The sequence below is a fragment of the Corvus cornix genome, chromosome 3, assembly GCF_000738735.6.
Source record: "Corvus cornix cornix isolate S_Up_H32 chromosome 3, ASM73873v5, whole genome shotgun sequence".
Classification (NCBI taxonomy): Eukaryota; Metazoa; Chordata; class Aves; order Passeriformes; family Corvidae; genus Corvus; species Corvus cornix.
The window spans coordinates 85,356,568-85,372,595 of NC_047056.1; the positions used below are offsets into that span (position 1 = coordinate 85,356,568).

Consider the following 16,028-nt stretch of genomic DNA (forward strand, 5'->3'; position numbering starts at 1 on the left):
ATATAAGAAAGATACTTCAGCAGAGTTCTAATTCATTCTAAGTATACCACTATTCATTCAACTTGCGACACCTACTATTAAAACCTGTTTAGAAGAGGTGGTGCGTATATGACAGAAGGCAACACAGCTGTAGCCTTTCCAGGGAACAGGTAAAAATCAGAATAAGTTACTTGGGCCTGTCTGAATATTTTGAGACATTTATAGCTTCAACCATGACAGGATTACTTTGAAGCAACTAGCTTTTGATAAACAGTACTTCCATCACTTTTCTGGAGAATCCATCCATAGCTAGGAATGAAATGTTGGATGTAGCAGAAGCCACCACAATGAGAGCAGATGCAAGGCAGGGCTTCCATGCTCAGTCAGAGAAGGGAACGTGAAGAGTCAACAGACACTGTTCTTCACCCTTCCTCCTAGGTGTGGTTCCAAAACATCTTTTCTTGCAATTTATGACAATATTACAGATAATATCTGACTGCTGTCTGCCCCCTGTAACAGCAGATGATGCTTCTGATTTCAGATTAGGAAGTCATGTTTCAGTTTGATAGAAAACCAAAAACTATTTACCAGGATGTATTGAATAATATAGTGAAGGGTTTAATAATATAGTGAAGTTTACCTTTACAGTTCTTTTTCTGTATATATTTTATTAACCCCTGACATGCCAATTTCCAATTCAGTGCTGTCTTCTGTTATTCACAGAAATCATAGCTTTCATATACATCATCACTCCTTGGTATATTTATCTGCACCGACAGTGAGAATGACCAGCAGAAGGGCTTTGAACAGACAGCAGGAGAGGAAACAGCAGATCTGATCTTAAACTTTGCCTTTCTGAAACTCATTTTTATGGACCAAACTATTCACAAGAACTTTGTTACTAAGCAGCCATGTATTTTTATAAAAAGAATCACTTATGACAGCCATACCAAGACTTGCAATAGAGAGAATTGCATATGCATATAAATAATGCATTTGATTATTTTTTACACCAAATTACTAGAAAGGCAGAACTGAGAGAAATAGGTCAATAGTTGCAACAAAAATCCGGGGTAAAGATGCAAACAGGGTCTGTCTAGCCAAAATTATTGCAGAATTATTTAATGTATTAGTAAAATTTTATTTACTGCTAAAAGCTTTGCAGAAGTGAAAAAGCATTCATAGGGAGGCAATTTCTATATAATACTTCTGAAAATAAAATGTGGAAAGCCAGAAAGCTAGTAATGCTGTATGCCTCAAGTGGTTGTAAATGTTTTCATTTTGGGTAGATATATTGCTTACCTAAGCATAATCTGAACATTGCAGCAATAATATAAATGTTAATGTATTTACAAGCTGAAGAACTGGGGCCATGCAAGCCTCACAAGGTTCAACAAGGCCAAGTGAAAGGTCCTGCACTGGGTCAGAGCAATCCCTGCTATCAATACAGGCTGGAGGACAAATGGATTGAGAACAACCCCGCAGAGAAGGACCTATGGATCCTGGAGGATGAATATCTGGACATGAGCGAGCAATGCACACTTGCAGCCCAGAAACTGAACTTTATTCTGGGCTGCATCCAAAGCAGCGTGGCAAGCAGCTCGATGGAAGGGATTCTACTCCTCTACTCCACTCTGGTGAGACCCCACCTGGAGTACTGCATTCAGCTCAGGAGTCCCCAGCACGGGAAAGACATGGACATGTTGGAGCAGATCCAGAGAATGGCCAGGAAGCTGATCAGAGGGATTTCTCCTATAAGGAAAGGCTGAGATAGTTGGGGTTGTTCAGCCTGGAGAAGGGAAGGCTCCAGGGAGACCTTATTGTGGCCTTCCCAGTACCTAAAGACCTGTAGGAAAGATCGGGACAGACTGTTTTATTAGGACCTGTAGTGATACAACAAGGGGTAATGGTTCTAAACTAAAACAGAATAGATTCAGACTAAATATAAGAAAGAAATTTTTCACAATGAGAGTTGTGAAAGGTTGCCTGGAGAGGTGATAGCTGCCCCTTGCAAACATTCAAGGCCAGGTTGGATGGGGCTTTGAGCAAACCGATCTAGTTGAAGATGTCCCTACTTAGGGCAAGGGGGTTGGACTAGATGACCTTTAAAGATCCCTTCCAACCCAAACTATTCCATGATTCTAGGAGTCTATGATCTGTATTTGCATATGTGATATTTCTGTACTTCTGAATGTATCTTTACTACTTCTTAAATGCAACTTTCCAACTTAGGACCAATCATGCTGCTTTGGTACTTACCCAACAGTACCGACAAAAGTACACTTCTCAGTTATGCAACATTCAGCTACACTTCATATCACAATTAACCTCTCAAAACTTCACTGAATTCTTTCAGAGAATATTGCCCATGCAGAAGCAGATAAACAGCTTTTAGCATATCATACTTTACCTCCAACCATGCCAGATGAATGCCCCACACATCAAATTCTGTAAATAACAACATAATAGATCTCTTTTCTTTAGTCATACATTGTAACTACAGTGGTTAATCCAGAATACGCAATTGTTTATTTTATGAAGGGCACCTCTAAACATGGCAAATTATGCAGAATATGTAAAATGCACTTTTCCTCTTTCTGGTAGCTCTGTAAGGTAATATCATTTAGAAATACTATTTTTTCCTCCTTTATTTCTCTACATGTTGAAGTAATTTCTAAGTGGCCTACCTTGGCTAACACAATGATCCCAAGCTGCCTATGTAACATTCCAATATTCCATATTGGTACATAGCTTTTACACCATTTTTTACAAAATATTAAGAAATCATTTACATCAACCTGGCATAAGTGGAGACATCTACCTTGTAAGAAAAAAAAAACCAAAAAGGAGGACAGAGCACAAGGTTAACACCAGAGAGATGAAAATACATCACCGCCAATCACTTAAGTGCTGAAGAACTGTGGTTTACACACTGTGACTTTCAAACTAAAGAATGTTTCCTATAACTACCCTATTAAAAATTCATTTTATAAAATCCTGTATTATTGATTTTAGTGTCAATTTTAGGTCTCCAGATTTTCAACAGGACATTCTTCCAGCATGGGTAAGATCCAAATAATTGTAGAGATGACTAAAAAAGCAGCTTCAGGCTTGGCCTACAGATAAAGGCTATTATTTCCCACTGCCTGGGAGTAGAGGGAAGGAATGTGGGGCTCCACAGCAAGAACACTAGCACTACTGCTTGTAGAGATCATAACAATATTTTGCTTGTACCTGTCCATTTCCCCACCTTTCTGTGCATGGAGTTCTGAACCAAAATCTATTCTGAATCAAAAAGCCAAAACCCATGAATGTTGTTGCATCATCAAAAAGTGAGTGTCTAAACAGCATCTCAGTAACAACCCCTTGATCAGGAAATCAAGGGAACCACATGCATCTGTTTAGAAGGGCTCAGAACAAACACAAATGTGATAGTATGGTCACAGAGGATATTATGCCTCTTCTCCTATTACCAGATTTAAAGGTACAATTTGCCAAGGCACATCATCTTGAAAATTTTGCAATTTGTAAAGAAAAGTGAAAGAGAGTTTATCTTTAGAAAATTGCCTAGCTCCAATTTACATTGGGTAAGTCCTATCTAAGGAAGTTTACCTTCTGATGAGGTCGCTACTACAAAACCGACTGAGACAAGAAGAACAGTGACCCAGAGATTAATACCATACCCAAAGCTAGCACTGGGGGTTACTCAAGAAAATACTTTGCAAAGAAACTAGGCTGTTCTGAAAGCCAAAATTATTCTAGCATGAATTCTGATCCATTAAAATTACTTAACCTGCTATCACAAGTGATTTTGAGCTGCCCTAATAAAGCTAGTACTATTCTTCATTCGAAGATATGAAGTCCTAAGAGAATGAATCCTCATTAGAAACATGTCCACACAGTAAGAAGAACAAGCTAAGCAATCATATCCATTTTAATATTATTTGATATGACATATCAATCATTTTCATCAGCAGTGCATTGCTGCAGCAAAAAAGGTGAGTGGGATTCTGGGCTGTATCCACAGTGGTGTTACTTGCTGAGGCAAAGATGTGATCATCCCATCAACTTGGTGCTTCTCAGGCTTCACCTGGAGTCTGTGTCCATTTCTGGTCCCCCAGTTCAAGACAGACACAGAATGGAGAGGGTCCAAAGGAGAGGCATGAAGATGGCCAAAGGGCTGGAAGACCTGCTCTATGAGGAAAGATTTAAGGAGGTTGGTCTTTACTCCCTGGAGAAGGGAAGGCTCAGGAACACTTTCATCCCAGTATGCCAGTACTTAAAGGGCAGCTACAAAGAGGACAGAGCCTCTCTCTTCACAACACATGGAGCCACACAGGGCAGACAGGGGGCAACAGGTACAAGTTTGTCAACGTAAGAAAGACATTTTTTACTGTGAGATCAGTTACTTGAACAGCTCCACAGATGTGATGGAGTCCCCATCACTGGAGGTTTGCAGGCTGTGCCCAGACAGGATGCTAGATAATCTCTACGCTCCCCTTCCCATGGAATCCTCGGGCCAGACGGTCATTTGAGGCCCTTTCCAACCTGGACTATTCTATGGTTCTGTGATATATTGGGTTGGTGTGATCTCTCTTTTAATACTATCTGAAGTCTTCTATTGCTGGTGTTAATTAAAAGACAACTCTCCAAATGAAATATGCAGGTCTGCTCTCATTAACACATATCTCATTTGCAGCTCAGTGGAGTCCAAGTGCTACTGGCTTATTACATCGCTTTTCAGTTTGTTACTTAAAAGATCTTAAAGTGTTCCCGCCTCTAAAATTACGGGGTTTTAACATACATATTATAAACTTTGCCCTTTTTATGTCTCACTGAAGAAGCAGAGCTGTTGAACACCAATTATAATACTATTTTCATTGCACACCACATCTCAAGTTAGCCAATGTAATCCAAGTTCGTTATTGTATCATAAAACAGTGTTACCAAGATACTTTTCAAATCATGACCAAAAGAATACGGAAGCCCAGCAATCTCAAAACCACATATTGATTAAATTTTAGTTTTTAATTACGTTGGTCTGCTTAAGGAAAATCAGCTTTCCATCAAGTCTGAATTACTTTTTTTTAAAATAGGCTCATTCAACATTCTTTCTACAGTGTTAATTAAGATTTGCATGCTTATAGTAGCAGATTACTTGGAATGAGATATGGACAACATACACATAACCCATGCAAAAATGGTACTTTACAGTTAACTCTACATCAGAGGGAAAATAACACATATTTTGGATGAGAGCATAAATTTTAAAACAGAGAAGACATTTACTGTTTTGTCACATTAATCATGCCTAGAAACAAAAAATTTTAAAAAACCCAAAACATTTTTCTACAAAGTGAAGTTTTTAGAATTACATTTAAAAGACTTATTAGCCTCCTCCAATATGTAGAAATTATGTAGAAAATTAAGAATAACCATTACATTGATACAAAGTGAATACTCTTAATATCCACTCACAACTTGTGGAAAATTTTCCTAACACTGAATATCAAAAGGAAAGAAAAATAGTTACAGTAATATTTTATTCTTCCATTTCCATTTTAAGATTCTATCAAATGGAAAAAACACATTTAGAGCAACACTAGATAAATGAAAGACATATTTTATGAATATGGCCTATACACAACAGTATAGGCAGACAGTGTAAACTAAATTACTTTACTAGAAACTAGTTTGTTTACAGGACAGTCCATAGTTACCTGCCAGTCAGAAAACAAAAAGGTATATTAGATAAAAATGAGTGATGGTTGCAGTCAGTACAGAACACTGAAAAGCCCAATATATTTTTACAAGGTATTAGTCAGCTACAGTCTGGCAGTTTACCATTCTTTTAACTAATATAGGAATTGTATGATATAATGTATTTTACAGATACATAATTCAGATCACCTCAGCATTTTCATTAAAAAGTAGACTTGTACCATAAACGATGAAATACTACAATCCATGAGGCCTTTGAAGATCACTTTGATAACTTCCCCTTCCCACAGGAGCTCATTACTCTCCCTAGCAAAACATAAGTACAGATATACCCACATGTCCATGGCATTTTCCTTTATAGTTTCAAATTCATGCATACAATCTTATCTATCTATCATATTCAAATTCATCTATCAGTAAGCACAGAGAAAATAAAAATATATCTATTAAAATATAAAATTATATATCTATGTTTGATTTAAAACCAAGTAATTATGTACTGCTTACCAAGTCCTAAAAGGTCAATAGTGGGTTCTGATGACTTTTTTGGACTTGCTTTAGCTTCTGATTGCTGATCCTCTTTCTTCTGTGGCTTGTAAGGGATAAAAAATAAACACAAATAACATGTCTGAAAAGATTTAGTGCTTAAAAAATTCTCATTGAAGACAGTGCTTCAGTATCAGAAGTAAAAGCCCTTTTCCATATTCGTTTATCATAATGAATTTGATTTGTAATGAAGTACGCGGCAGTTGTGGTCAAAAGGGACACGGCACATGACTGTAAAAAATTATCGTTGTACTTCCACTGGTATGTAGTAAATTTTTCAATAAATCTAAGTTCAAGGATAGCTTAAAAATAAGCTGAAGTCTTAAACGGAACGCTGTGTATTGAGCAAAAGGCAAAAAGCTGTCTATAATTTATCAACTCATTTTGGCAACCAAACGACACAGTTCTGCAATATTAAAGAGAAAAAAATGATGTTTTTAAAAGCTTAACTTTAAAAATTAGAAGTGTACTAATGACATTAATTCGCCTTTCTGCAAAGAACATGCAGAATTTACAGATGTTGAGCACTGATGCACACAACCTGAGTTCATGATCTTTTTCTTTATAAACCTGAAGGCTAACAACAGCATTCTTCTCCTTCTGCAAAGAGAACTCCATGTCTTTTCTCGCCTAGAGACGTCAAAATGTATGATGGTATTGATGTGAGATTTGATTATGAAAATTACTTCATAAATCTGTTTATAGCTCTTCTCACGCCAATATCAGGCTGATCTCCTGAATCCATCAAAACATCGATTTCTAAAATGAACACCAACTGGTTTATAGTAGTGACATGACAAATGCATTTCTTCATACGCACTTAATGTGCCTTTGCTCCGTATTTATCACAAAACCCCGAAGCGAACTGGTTGATCAATGAGTACAGCCTTCAACTAGAAGAGGTTACCCAATAACAGTGGCAGGATACTGTCAGGCTGGACAACGGGCTGACACCAACAGAACCTGCTTCACTCACACCTTTATCACATACATAACGTGGCTTTGACAGGGTCATTGAGGCTCCTGAGGTTGCTGAAGTCATTAAATCTTAGTATTTAGCATTAGGAGAACTTTAAAGTTTAACACAATTGTATAAAGATCTCCTGTTCAAGGTAATCCTACACTTTCTTCCTCTCCCGCAAAAGGGGGATAAAGAGCAATGAGCTTGGTGTTTGGAAAGAGCAGTGAAGAAACTCAAGAGTATTAAAAGCAGCCCAAGCAAACAGAAGCCTGTTACACTACAGACACTCCTCTTGCATGAGCAAGTCCCGACTGTAAACCTTCAGCAAAGAGCTCCAATGAACCAAACTCCATTTCTGCAGCTACCACAAACAGATATCCTCACAGGTAATCTGACCCTTGCTAGTCTCTCAGAGAAATACTTGCTCCCTCTTTCCAAAAGTCCTTAGGTTGATGTTACATATCTTGCTCAAGATCCAGCTGTTTGGGAAATAGCCTGATGAAAAAACAGTCCATGAATTCCCTGATTCTCTACTGTATTATAAGTTTCATCATTGCATTTATGATCTGGAGCATAGCACACTCATTCCAAACACTCAGAAAAAGTACTGCTTTTGAAAGTAAACCATGACAGCATATCAAGGTTTTTTAAAAAGTGACAATTCAAAATGAAGTTTTCTATAACTGACCATATCTCAGTAAATATGCCATAAACCAACAAAATTATTACTATAAGCACTAATCAGAATTAACAGTGAGTACTTCAGAACAGAATGTGCCATAAAACCTTGCACATTTGAGTCTTCTCCACTTCTGTAAGAAACACTATGGGTCACAGAAGCTGTAAAAAGAAGCATTTCTGACATGCTCCTTTATTTCATGAAACTGGCTTTCCCCCCTTTTGCTTAAACAGCTTAAAAATTCTGAATATAGAAAGATTTCTTTCAACTGAAAAGAAAAACTCTTAGAATTATATTAAATGTGCAGATTTTCATTACACTGTACTAGATTTCTGATAACTACCTAAAACCACAAGTTTGAAATAATTTAAAGCTTGACAGGCTAGTTTTGAATGCAAACTTTTCACAGAAACCAAACACTTCTTCATGCATTAATAAGAACTACAGAGAAACAATTCAAATAGCACTTTTTAAAATTTGGCACTTATTACTGTGGCAAATTCATCTTATTAACTAAACTAAAAATTTTAAAATGTGGGAGGAATAATCTACATAGGTCCCCTGCTTTGTGAAATGAACATTTTCAATATATATTAAATGCATATTCCTGTTTCATCACTCTCTAAATAAGAAAGGCAAAGAAGACACAAGGTATAAAAATACAAATTTCTATAAAAATTTGATCCCTTAAGATATCCTTTTCCAACATCGTTACTGTTATTCTGGATCAGCAGTTTCTGTCCCATTTTGCTCCCCTTCTCAGCATGTAAGCTACTAGATTTTAAGGCTGCTTCATAGTTAATTACTTTAAGATAAGCTGAAAAATTATTTTCAAGCTTGTTAGTACAGCAAATATTTCCAACCATTAATACTGCATTTGTTTCCTTGGTGGAGATTTTCTCCTTAAAGCACTATTCAACATCTTTACAGCTACACAGTTTTCACCAACATTCTAACCTTCAGTCTGAAAAATGAAAAAATGCATTAGTCACCTAACATTTACCAATAATTCATCTGTACAACAGCAGACATACAAAGCAATATCAGCTATTTAGAAGAAAAAAATCTTCCTCTTTAATTTTACCTGCAATATTATTTTGTTCCCCCCATTCTCTCACCATAACTAGCACCATTTCCTGGAATTTCCTATCCTCCTGTCTGAGATTTCAATCAATTCTAGAATTTGGTATGCCTTTATTTCTGTTTAAAACGTTTCGTGGCACATAGGAGGGCTTTTGTGCAAATTCAGAAGACATTTGTTTGGTGCTTAAGGTCTGCCATGACAGACTTCTCTAAAGTCACCCACACTTAGGCATAAACTAGGTAAGGTTGGCACCAGTGGGATGAGTTAGAACAAGAAACTTGCACGCACACAATTATTTTTAAGAACACCTAAATGACCCTCACTGCCATGCTGCTTCTTGAAACATTCTTGTTCTCTGTTCAGTCCCATGGATTCTGCACTGTGGTCCACCTGAAGTAGGTATAATAAAAAGCAAGGCCTTACTTCAGTGTTCTGTAGCAGAGATCATGCCATATTTCTGGGTCTGGAAGAGACCTCAAGAGGTCTCTTCCAGCCCATATAATTCTGGCATAAACAAGGTATTGAAACTTTTGGGCAAGAACAAAAAGGAAGTCACACTGGAGTCACTAGAAAATTTTATTTCAAATTATAGAGAAATGTGATGTTTAATTTCTTTTTAGCAGTTTTGCCCCAGTAGGACTTGTACATGACTAAGCTTTATGTAGAGAGTGGCCTTTCAAGATGTTAAGTACTGCACTCAGTGAGCACAGAAGTGTGCAACAGGAAAAAAACCTGCATAACAAGGCAGTGACATTTCTTGAACTTACTGTTTAATTTAGTGTTGTGTTTTATCTAAAAAATACCACACTTCGTAGAGATGCAAGGCTGCATAACAAATGCTTGGGAGTCTTGCTGCACTAAGATTCATCTCAGTTTCTATTACCAGTCTCCTTGACTCCCACAGCAATTATTTTTAGGTATTGACACCAGTACTAGATAATCTATTCCTTGTTATGCCCTTTGGAGTAACACTGCATTAAAAATTGGAGACTAAGCAGCATTAAGTAAACTAAAAATAGCATTAAGAATCTGATATGAAAAAGGCAAGTAGAAGGGAACAGGTACACAATTTTGTGCACTTACTTTAAAGCAGAACCTTCAAGGTTATTTGGGCTACTATTTTTTTAATGACATTCAAGATTGTGTTAGTAATATATGTGGGTTTAGTGAACAAAGTACATGGTTATAACAATCCCTAGATATATTTACTTCAGGTTGTGTATTAACAGCTTCTCATTCAAAATCATTTTTATGCTGCTAGTACATTCTTCTGAAATAGTGTCCTTGCAAACAGCAGAGCATCAAGACATCTTTGATACGCAGGCCTTACATGGCCATTTTTCACAGTTGTCACTAATGGCCACTACATTACCCTTCAGGGTTGCTCTCATGTTGGAGACCTACTGAAAGCAAGCAATGTCCACTGCCTTAAATTATTTTGAGATTATTGAAAACAATTTGTTTGCAAATATCACTGAAAGAAACTGAAGCCAGAACAAGCTTCCAGGGAGTTGATTCTTTTGCATCCTCCACACGATCAGCTTATTTTCTAGCATGACTTGGAATTTTTTACTTAAAAAAACCTTGAGTCCTTGTTTTGAAAAGAGCCACAATAAGTAATTTAAATAACCCCGTGTTCAGCAGGTATTAGATACTTTTGCCAAATTAAGGAGGCAAATAAAGAATTAACCTCGCAACCTCTCACGAATATTTTCACCTATAAAGCACATCTTTTCAGTAAAGAAGCAGGGATACACTCATTACTCAGATCCAGTATGGGCACTATAAATTTTTGCAATCCTGTAGATGACAGGTAACTGGGATACAATAATCTTTTATTGTTTTATTTTCCAGTGCTGTCCTTTTAACTTTCCTCTCAAGTATACTCTTCTGTCACTCCTATCTTCAGGGGCAAGAAGCAAGACCCAGGGAACAATGGGTTGCTCGGTTTCACCTCAATACCTAGGAAGGCGATGGAACAATTAACCTGGAAACCACTTCCAGGCACATGAAGGATAAGAATGTTAGTGGGAGGAATCAGCATGGCTTCATCAAGAGGAAGCCATGCTTGACCAAACCAACAACTTTTAACAGTGTCATTCATGACTGGCTTGGCAGACAAGGGTGGAGGATCACTGAGTGTCTTCCTTTACTTCAATACGGTTTTTTGATGGGGTCGATAACTGGATAAAGGTGCCATCATGGAAACAATTCCCTCTTCATGCTCCTGCTCTTGTTTAATTCTTAGTATCCAGTGATGACTGACTCCTGATTTTATACCCAAATAAAGCTATGTCTTAATCCTGTCTGCTGTACATCTACAAAACAATAATTTGACAGTATGGTACTAATACCACATCTGTAAGTAGTCCTTACATAAAAAGATTAATCATCTTTCAGTATATAAAGAGCAAATATTAAAAAATATTTATGAACTCATAACCTTACCTCTACCAAAATGAACAACTGGGAAATTGTATCTGCACATAAGAAGTAGGATCTCTTTCTTATTTAATTAAAATGGAAATGCAGAAATGAGTATTTGGACTTTCACTTAATTTCCCACACACTGTCACTGTAAATCAACTAGCTTGAAATTACTGGATAGAAATTTATATGCTGGTAATCTCCACATACCTCCACACTGCACTTTGGTCAACTGTAATATTTTGTACTATGAAACCATCACAAACAAAATCCAAAAGCAGGTAACAGTGGAGAAGACCAGGCCACCTCTAACTTACTTGATTTTAAAGCAACCAAGTGCACAAGCCCACTTTAATCTCACACTGAGATGATGCTTTCATTAGTGGAAGCTGCACCAGCCAGTCTTCTTGCTGTTCATAGAGATGCTGTCTACGATTTAATTCATCTTGCTCATTTCCATTCTAGAAAATGGTAGGGTTAATCACTTATCAAACTTCTTCATTTATCCACAATATCAGCTCTAAGACTTTAAGGTAACTTTCAGTCTATCAGGTTTTGATGGAAAAGCTACGAAAATTTGTACCGAAGTTTTGAGGTTTATTCTGCTACAATTCTGACTACATCCTTAAAGATGAAAAGAACACCATTGTCAAAAACTTCCCAATGTACACTGAATGAGAAAGTTTTCCATTCCATCATGAAAGAGTATCTTTTAACTCAGCAACCTGCATTTAATGCTGCATTACTGTACCACCCTCCTCTATTCTTTCTTTACTAATTTTGTGCAACAATGTAAGTTATCTGAGGTTTTCTTTTTAAAAATGGGTAAGAACACCAGGTTAGGCCAGCAAAACAAAAAAAAAAGCTTTCGACTACGTCTCAAATTAAAAAAGAAAGCTCCATTTTATAGAAATCAATATTAGCCTTTATTGAGCTCTCACAATGTATTGCCCTCAATATACCACTAGTTACACCATTCTAGTTCAATATAATTTATGTGAAATACTTTTCTTGAGTTAAATGAAATCAAATAAATCAGCAAGTAACAGTGTTAACTGCTCTATTCACACCTTAAGTTCTAGAGTTGATTTTACAGACTTGTTTCTCTCTTTTATATGTTACTCTAAAGCAAATTGTTAGTGAATAAAGATGTTTCTTTGATGAGGACAGGGGAACTGATAGGTACTTTATATTGTATATTTTGCAAACGAATTGCCTGTATGGATCTGGCTGGGATGGAGCTCACATTCTTCACAGCAGTCAATACAAGGCTGTACTTTGGATTTGTGGCTACAACACTGTCATAACACACCTGTGTTTCAGCTACTGCTGAAAATCACTACTGCTGAGTAGTGTCATTTTAGTTTTGCTAGCTTTGCACAATCATATTTCTTGTTTTGCTAATTTCAGCAAGCCAACCTCCAAGCACCTCGTTAAGCACATTCAAGGACTACACACACACACACACAGACATACATATACACTTAAGAGTCAGCAATACTTCCTTGTTGGTACATTTTCTTCACAATCTCCTTCTCTACCCTTTCTCTGGCATTCTACAGACTTTGTCAAACAGATGCAAGGAGCACATGAGTCAAGTGAATCAACCTATGCACAAACCTCATCCTGCAAACTACAGTGAATTCCCAAATTCAGTTTTCCCATTGGAGCTCAGCATACACAAGCCTTGAAGATCTTAATTTGAGTATCATAGTTTTGCAGTTGATTCATCCAAAGGTAAACTCCAAGTCCCTGGAAAGGGCAGCAATGCTTTCTCACAGAAGCCTGGACTGCAAGTCTGCAGGAGACGGGATTGTGAAGAACATTTAGCAACACCTGAAGCATAAGTCATATACTGTAGGAAGTCCAGTGTGTCAGCAGGGTGTTTCATCAAATTTTCTTCAGCCAGCTATTTTTGGAGATAACCATTAAATGAGTGATTCATACTGCCTCAGGAAAAAAGAAAAAAGAAATGAAAGCATTGCCTAGTCAATCCTCCTCCTTCCTCTGTACAAAGGTTATAGTACAGCACACAGGATGCTGCCTATAGGGGATATGGTTATATATGGGCAAGACAAAAAGGAGGGTCAGTACCACCATGACTGACTGTCACACACCTATTAAATTCACATACTTAACAGGATGCTATGAGGTCTATAGCTGCTGTCTCTGATGCTCCCTTTCTGCAAAACAAGCTTGTCCTTTCCCAGCTTTCAGCACTGTGCCCAAACACATCTGGCTTTGAGGTGCACAAGATGGGCAGGGAAAGATGAGGGAAGTGGAAAGCTTTACACCAGCTTGCTTGGTTGACAGAACAGACAACATACATGAAGTCTTCTGGTAAGTGTTACACTTTGAATGATAAAACAGTAAGATTATTAAGATCTAGCATCAAATACATTGCTCTGCGGTCAAACCCATTGCCTTTTTTTGATTACTACTGTAGTAAAATAGGAAAATAATCCAAGTTTGTTAAATGAGTAAGGACACTGGTATCCTTTCAGAACATTGTTTTAATACAGTCATACATTCCAGGGCCTATGGTCAATCTAAATTTATTCCTTCTGCACATCCCTGTTCTCCAGAATACTCTCCTCTGACAGGCAGCTGAGGGTGTTTTGTACTGGAACTGAGTTGTGAAACAAACTTTTTTGGTAAGGCCTGGTTCAAAAGTGCCAGCACACAGTCAAAATACTGTGGTTGTTTTTCTTTAAAAATGGGAGATTCAGGTTTCCATTTTCTGCTTCTGTAACCTTATGTGAGTTATTGTCATATGCACAGATTTTAAGGGTTTAACAGTTCTAAAAGATGTGATACCCAGTAGAAATGTAAACCACACCAAATACTTTAAAAACAAGCAGAATTTTGACAAATTCACTATTACAAGATGATAATGTAAATAATTTAGCAGATCTCAGCACCAGCATTTAGGATTATCATTGACCTTATTCTCATTTACACTGTGTGAGAGCATTTAAAGGGGTAGCATACACAGTGCAGGACATAAGCCACATGATTAACAGCTCTGAAGTAGAAAAACACTACAGTCAGAGCAGTCATAAGTTACTAATTTAAAAATCTCTCCTACTCTCAAGCAAGATATCAGTCACTGTCAAAAATCTGATTCATCAGCTGTCCAGTCCACATATCTGCTCCCATTTTCCTTCATATTTTTTTCCTCAATTTTCCACTTTAATGAAAAATTCATATGAATCTAGAACTCAGTCTGTTTAAAACACATCTGATTACCAATGCATTTCTAACTCATTATTTCCTACCTTGACTACAAGGAGCCTTATGAAAGCTGAAGATACATCTTTGAGATAATTTTGAGAATAGCACTTCTAACTTAAAAGCAATTTTCAGTTCACTCACTAGAGCTCATATACAGCTCTACGGTTACTGAACAAAAGCCTTCCTTTGCTCTTAATACATAGGAATTGTATGCCTTGTGGATAAAGCAATTGCATTCTTTCCCTCTTCATTACCTGCTTGCAATAAAACTTGCAAGAGAGCATAAACATTTGAGGATTGCCATATGAGAAAATAATGTTAGTCATTTACTATAAATTTGCAATAGGTTCGCAGATATGATTTTTCCTGACACTTACACTATACAAAGTTTAGTCCATATCCATTTACAGCATTCCTTACATAGGCACATCCTAGAATTTTTAAAGAATATTTTTATGGCTTTCATACCTGACCTGCAAATAAGTAAAAACTAATCTTTCCATAATATTTAATTTAAATGGCGTTAAAGATGAAATGTGTTACTCTATTTACCCTCCTATAAAACAGCAGCATTTTTTCTTCAGACTTGCAACTAAAGATGAAGAAACTTAGAAATCAGACTAACTCTTCAGAACTGAGGATACTTTTATCAAATGATTAACTCCTATTTTGCCTAACTAGCATAAAAAGCCAGAAAACCAATGTACTACACTGAAACACAAGTTAAAATATGATGGTATCATTATTAAGTTGTATAGACTACAGTGACTCTGCAATCAAACTCTGATGCATTTCTAATCAAGAGAAAAAGCATGTCGACAACAACAAAAAAGCCACCATTCTTATTTATCAAACTAGAATTACCTTAAACCAAACAAAGAGCCAAGCCAAGGGGAAAACATAAATTTATTATTTAAGAGTCTATTGTGATTATTTCAGTGAATCACTCACAGACACTCAACTACTTACGCCCACCTAGGTAAGCCTATTTAAGGCATTCACACTAAGCAAACAAACAAAACCAAATTGCCTTTTGTTGTTGTTGCTAAATATGATTCTGTACACATGAAGGTCCTTCAGTCAAAACACATACCCAAAGGAAAACTTTTTAAAGTGGTCCTTGATCTACATCTTCACTTTAAAAATCTGGGTATATGAATTGCATTAGATTTTCACAGTTAGAGCAAGATACTTAAGCAAGATTATGTAAAATGCATTATATCTTTAGTCATTTGAATTAAAAACTTCATGGCAGAACTAACAGACCCTGCACCATAATCTTATTCCATTAATATGATTTTATCTGGGTCTAGGCTAATACACTAATCATTTCTGTGAAAATGGATTAAGACTTTTCCTTTGTTCTTACTTATTGACCAAGCAGTACTAACATTGTA

General features: G+C 36.7%; 1 protein-coding gene across 3 annotated transcripts in view; it reads right to left on the reverse strand.

The window, feature by feature from the left end:
- Positions 1–16,028, reverse strand: part of SMAP1 (small ArfGAP 1) — a 91,982-nt gene that overhangs the window by 16,155 nt on the left and 59,799 nt on the right. For 2 of the 3 annotated variants that reach the window (XM_039567982.1, XM_039567984.1), the window contains one exon: positions 6,208–6,292. In XM_039567982.1, the coding sequence (XP_039423916.1) occupies positions 6,208–6,292 (85 nt within the window). The remainder of the gene's footprint in view (positions 1–6,207; positions 6,293–16,028) is intronic. The other variant, XM_039567983.1, reaches the window with a different exon arrangement.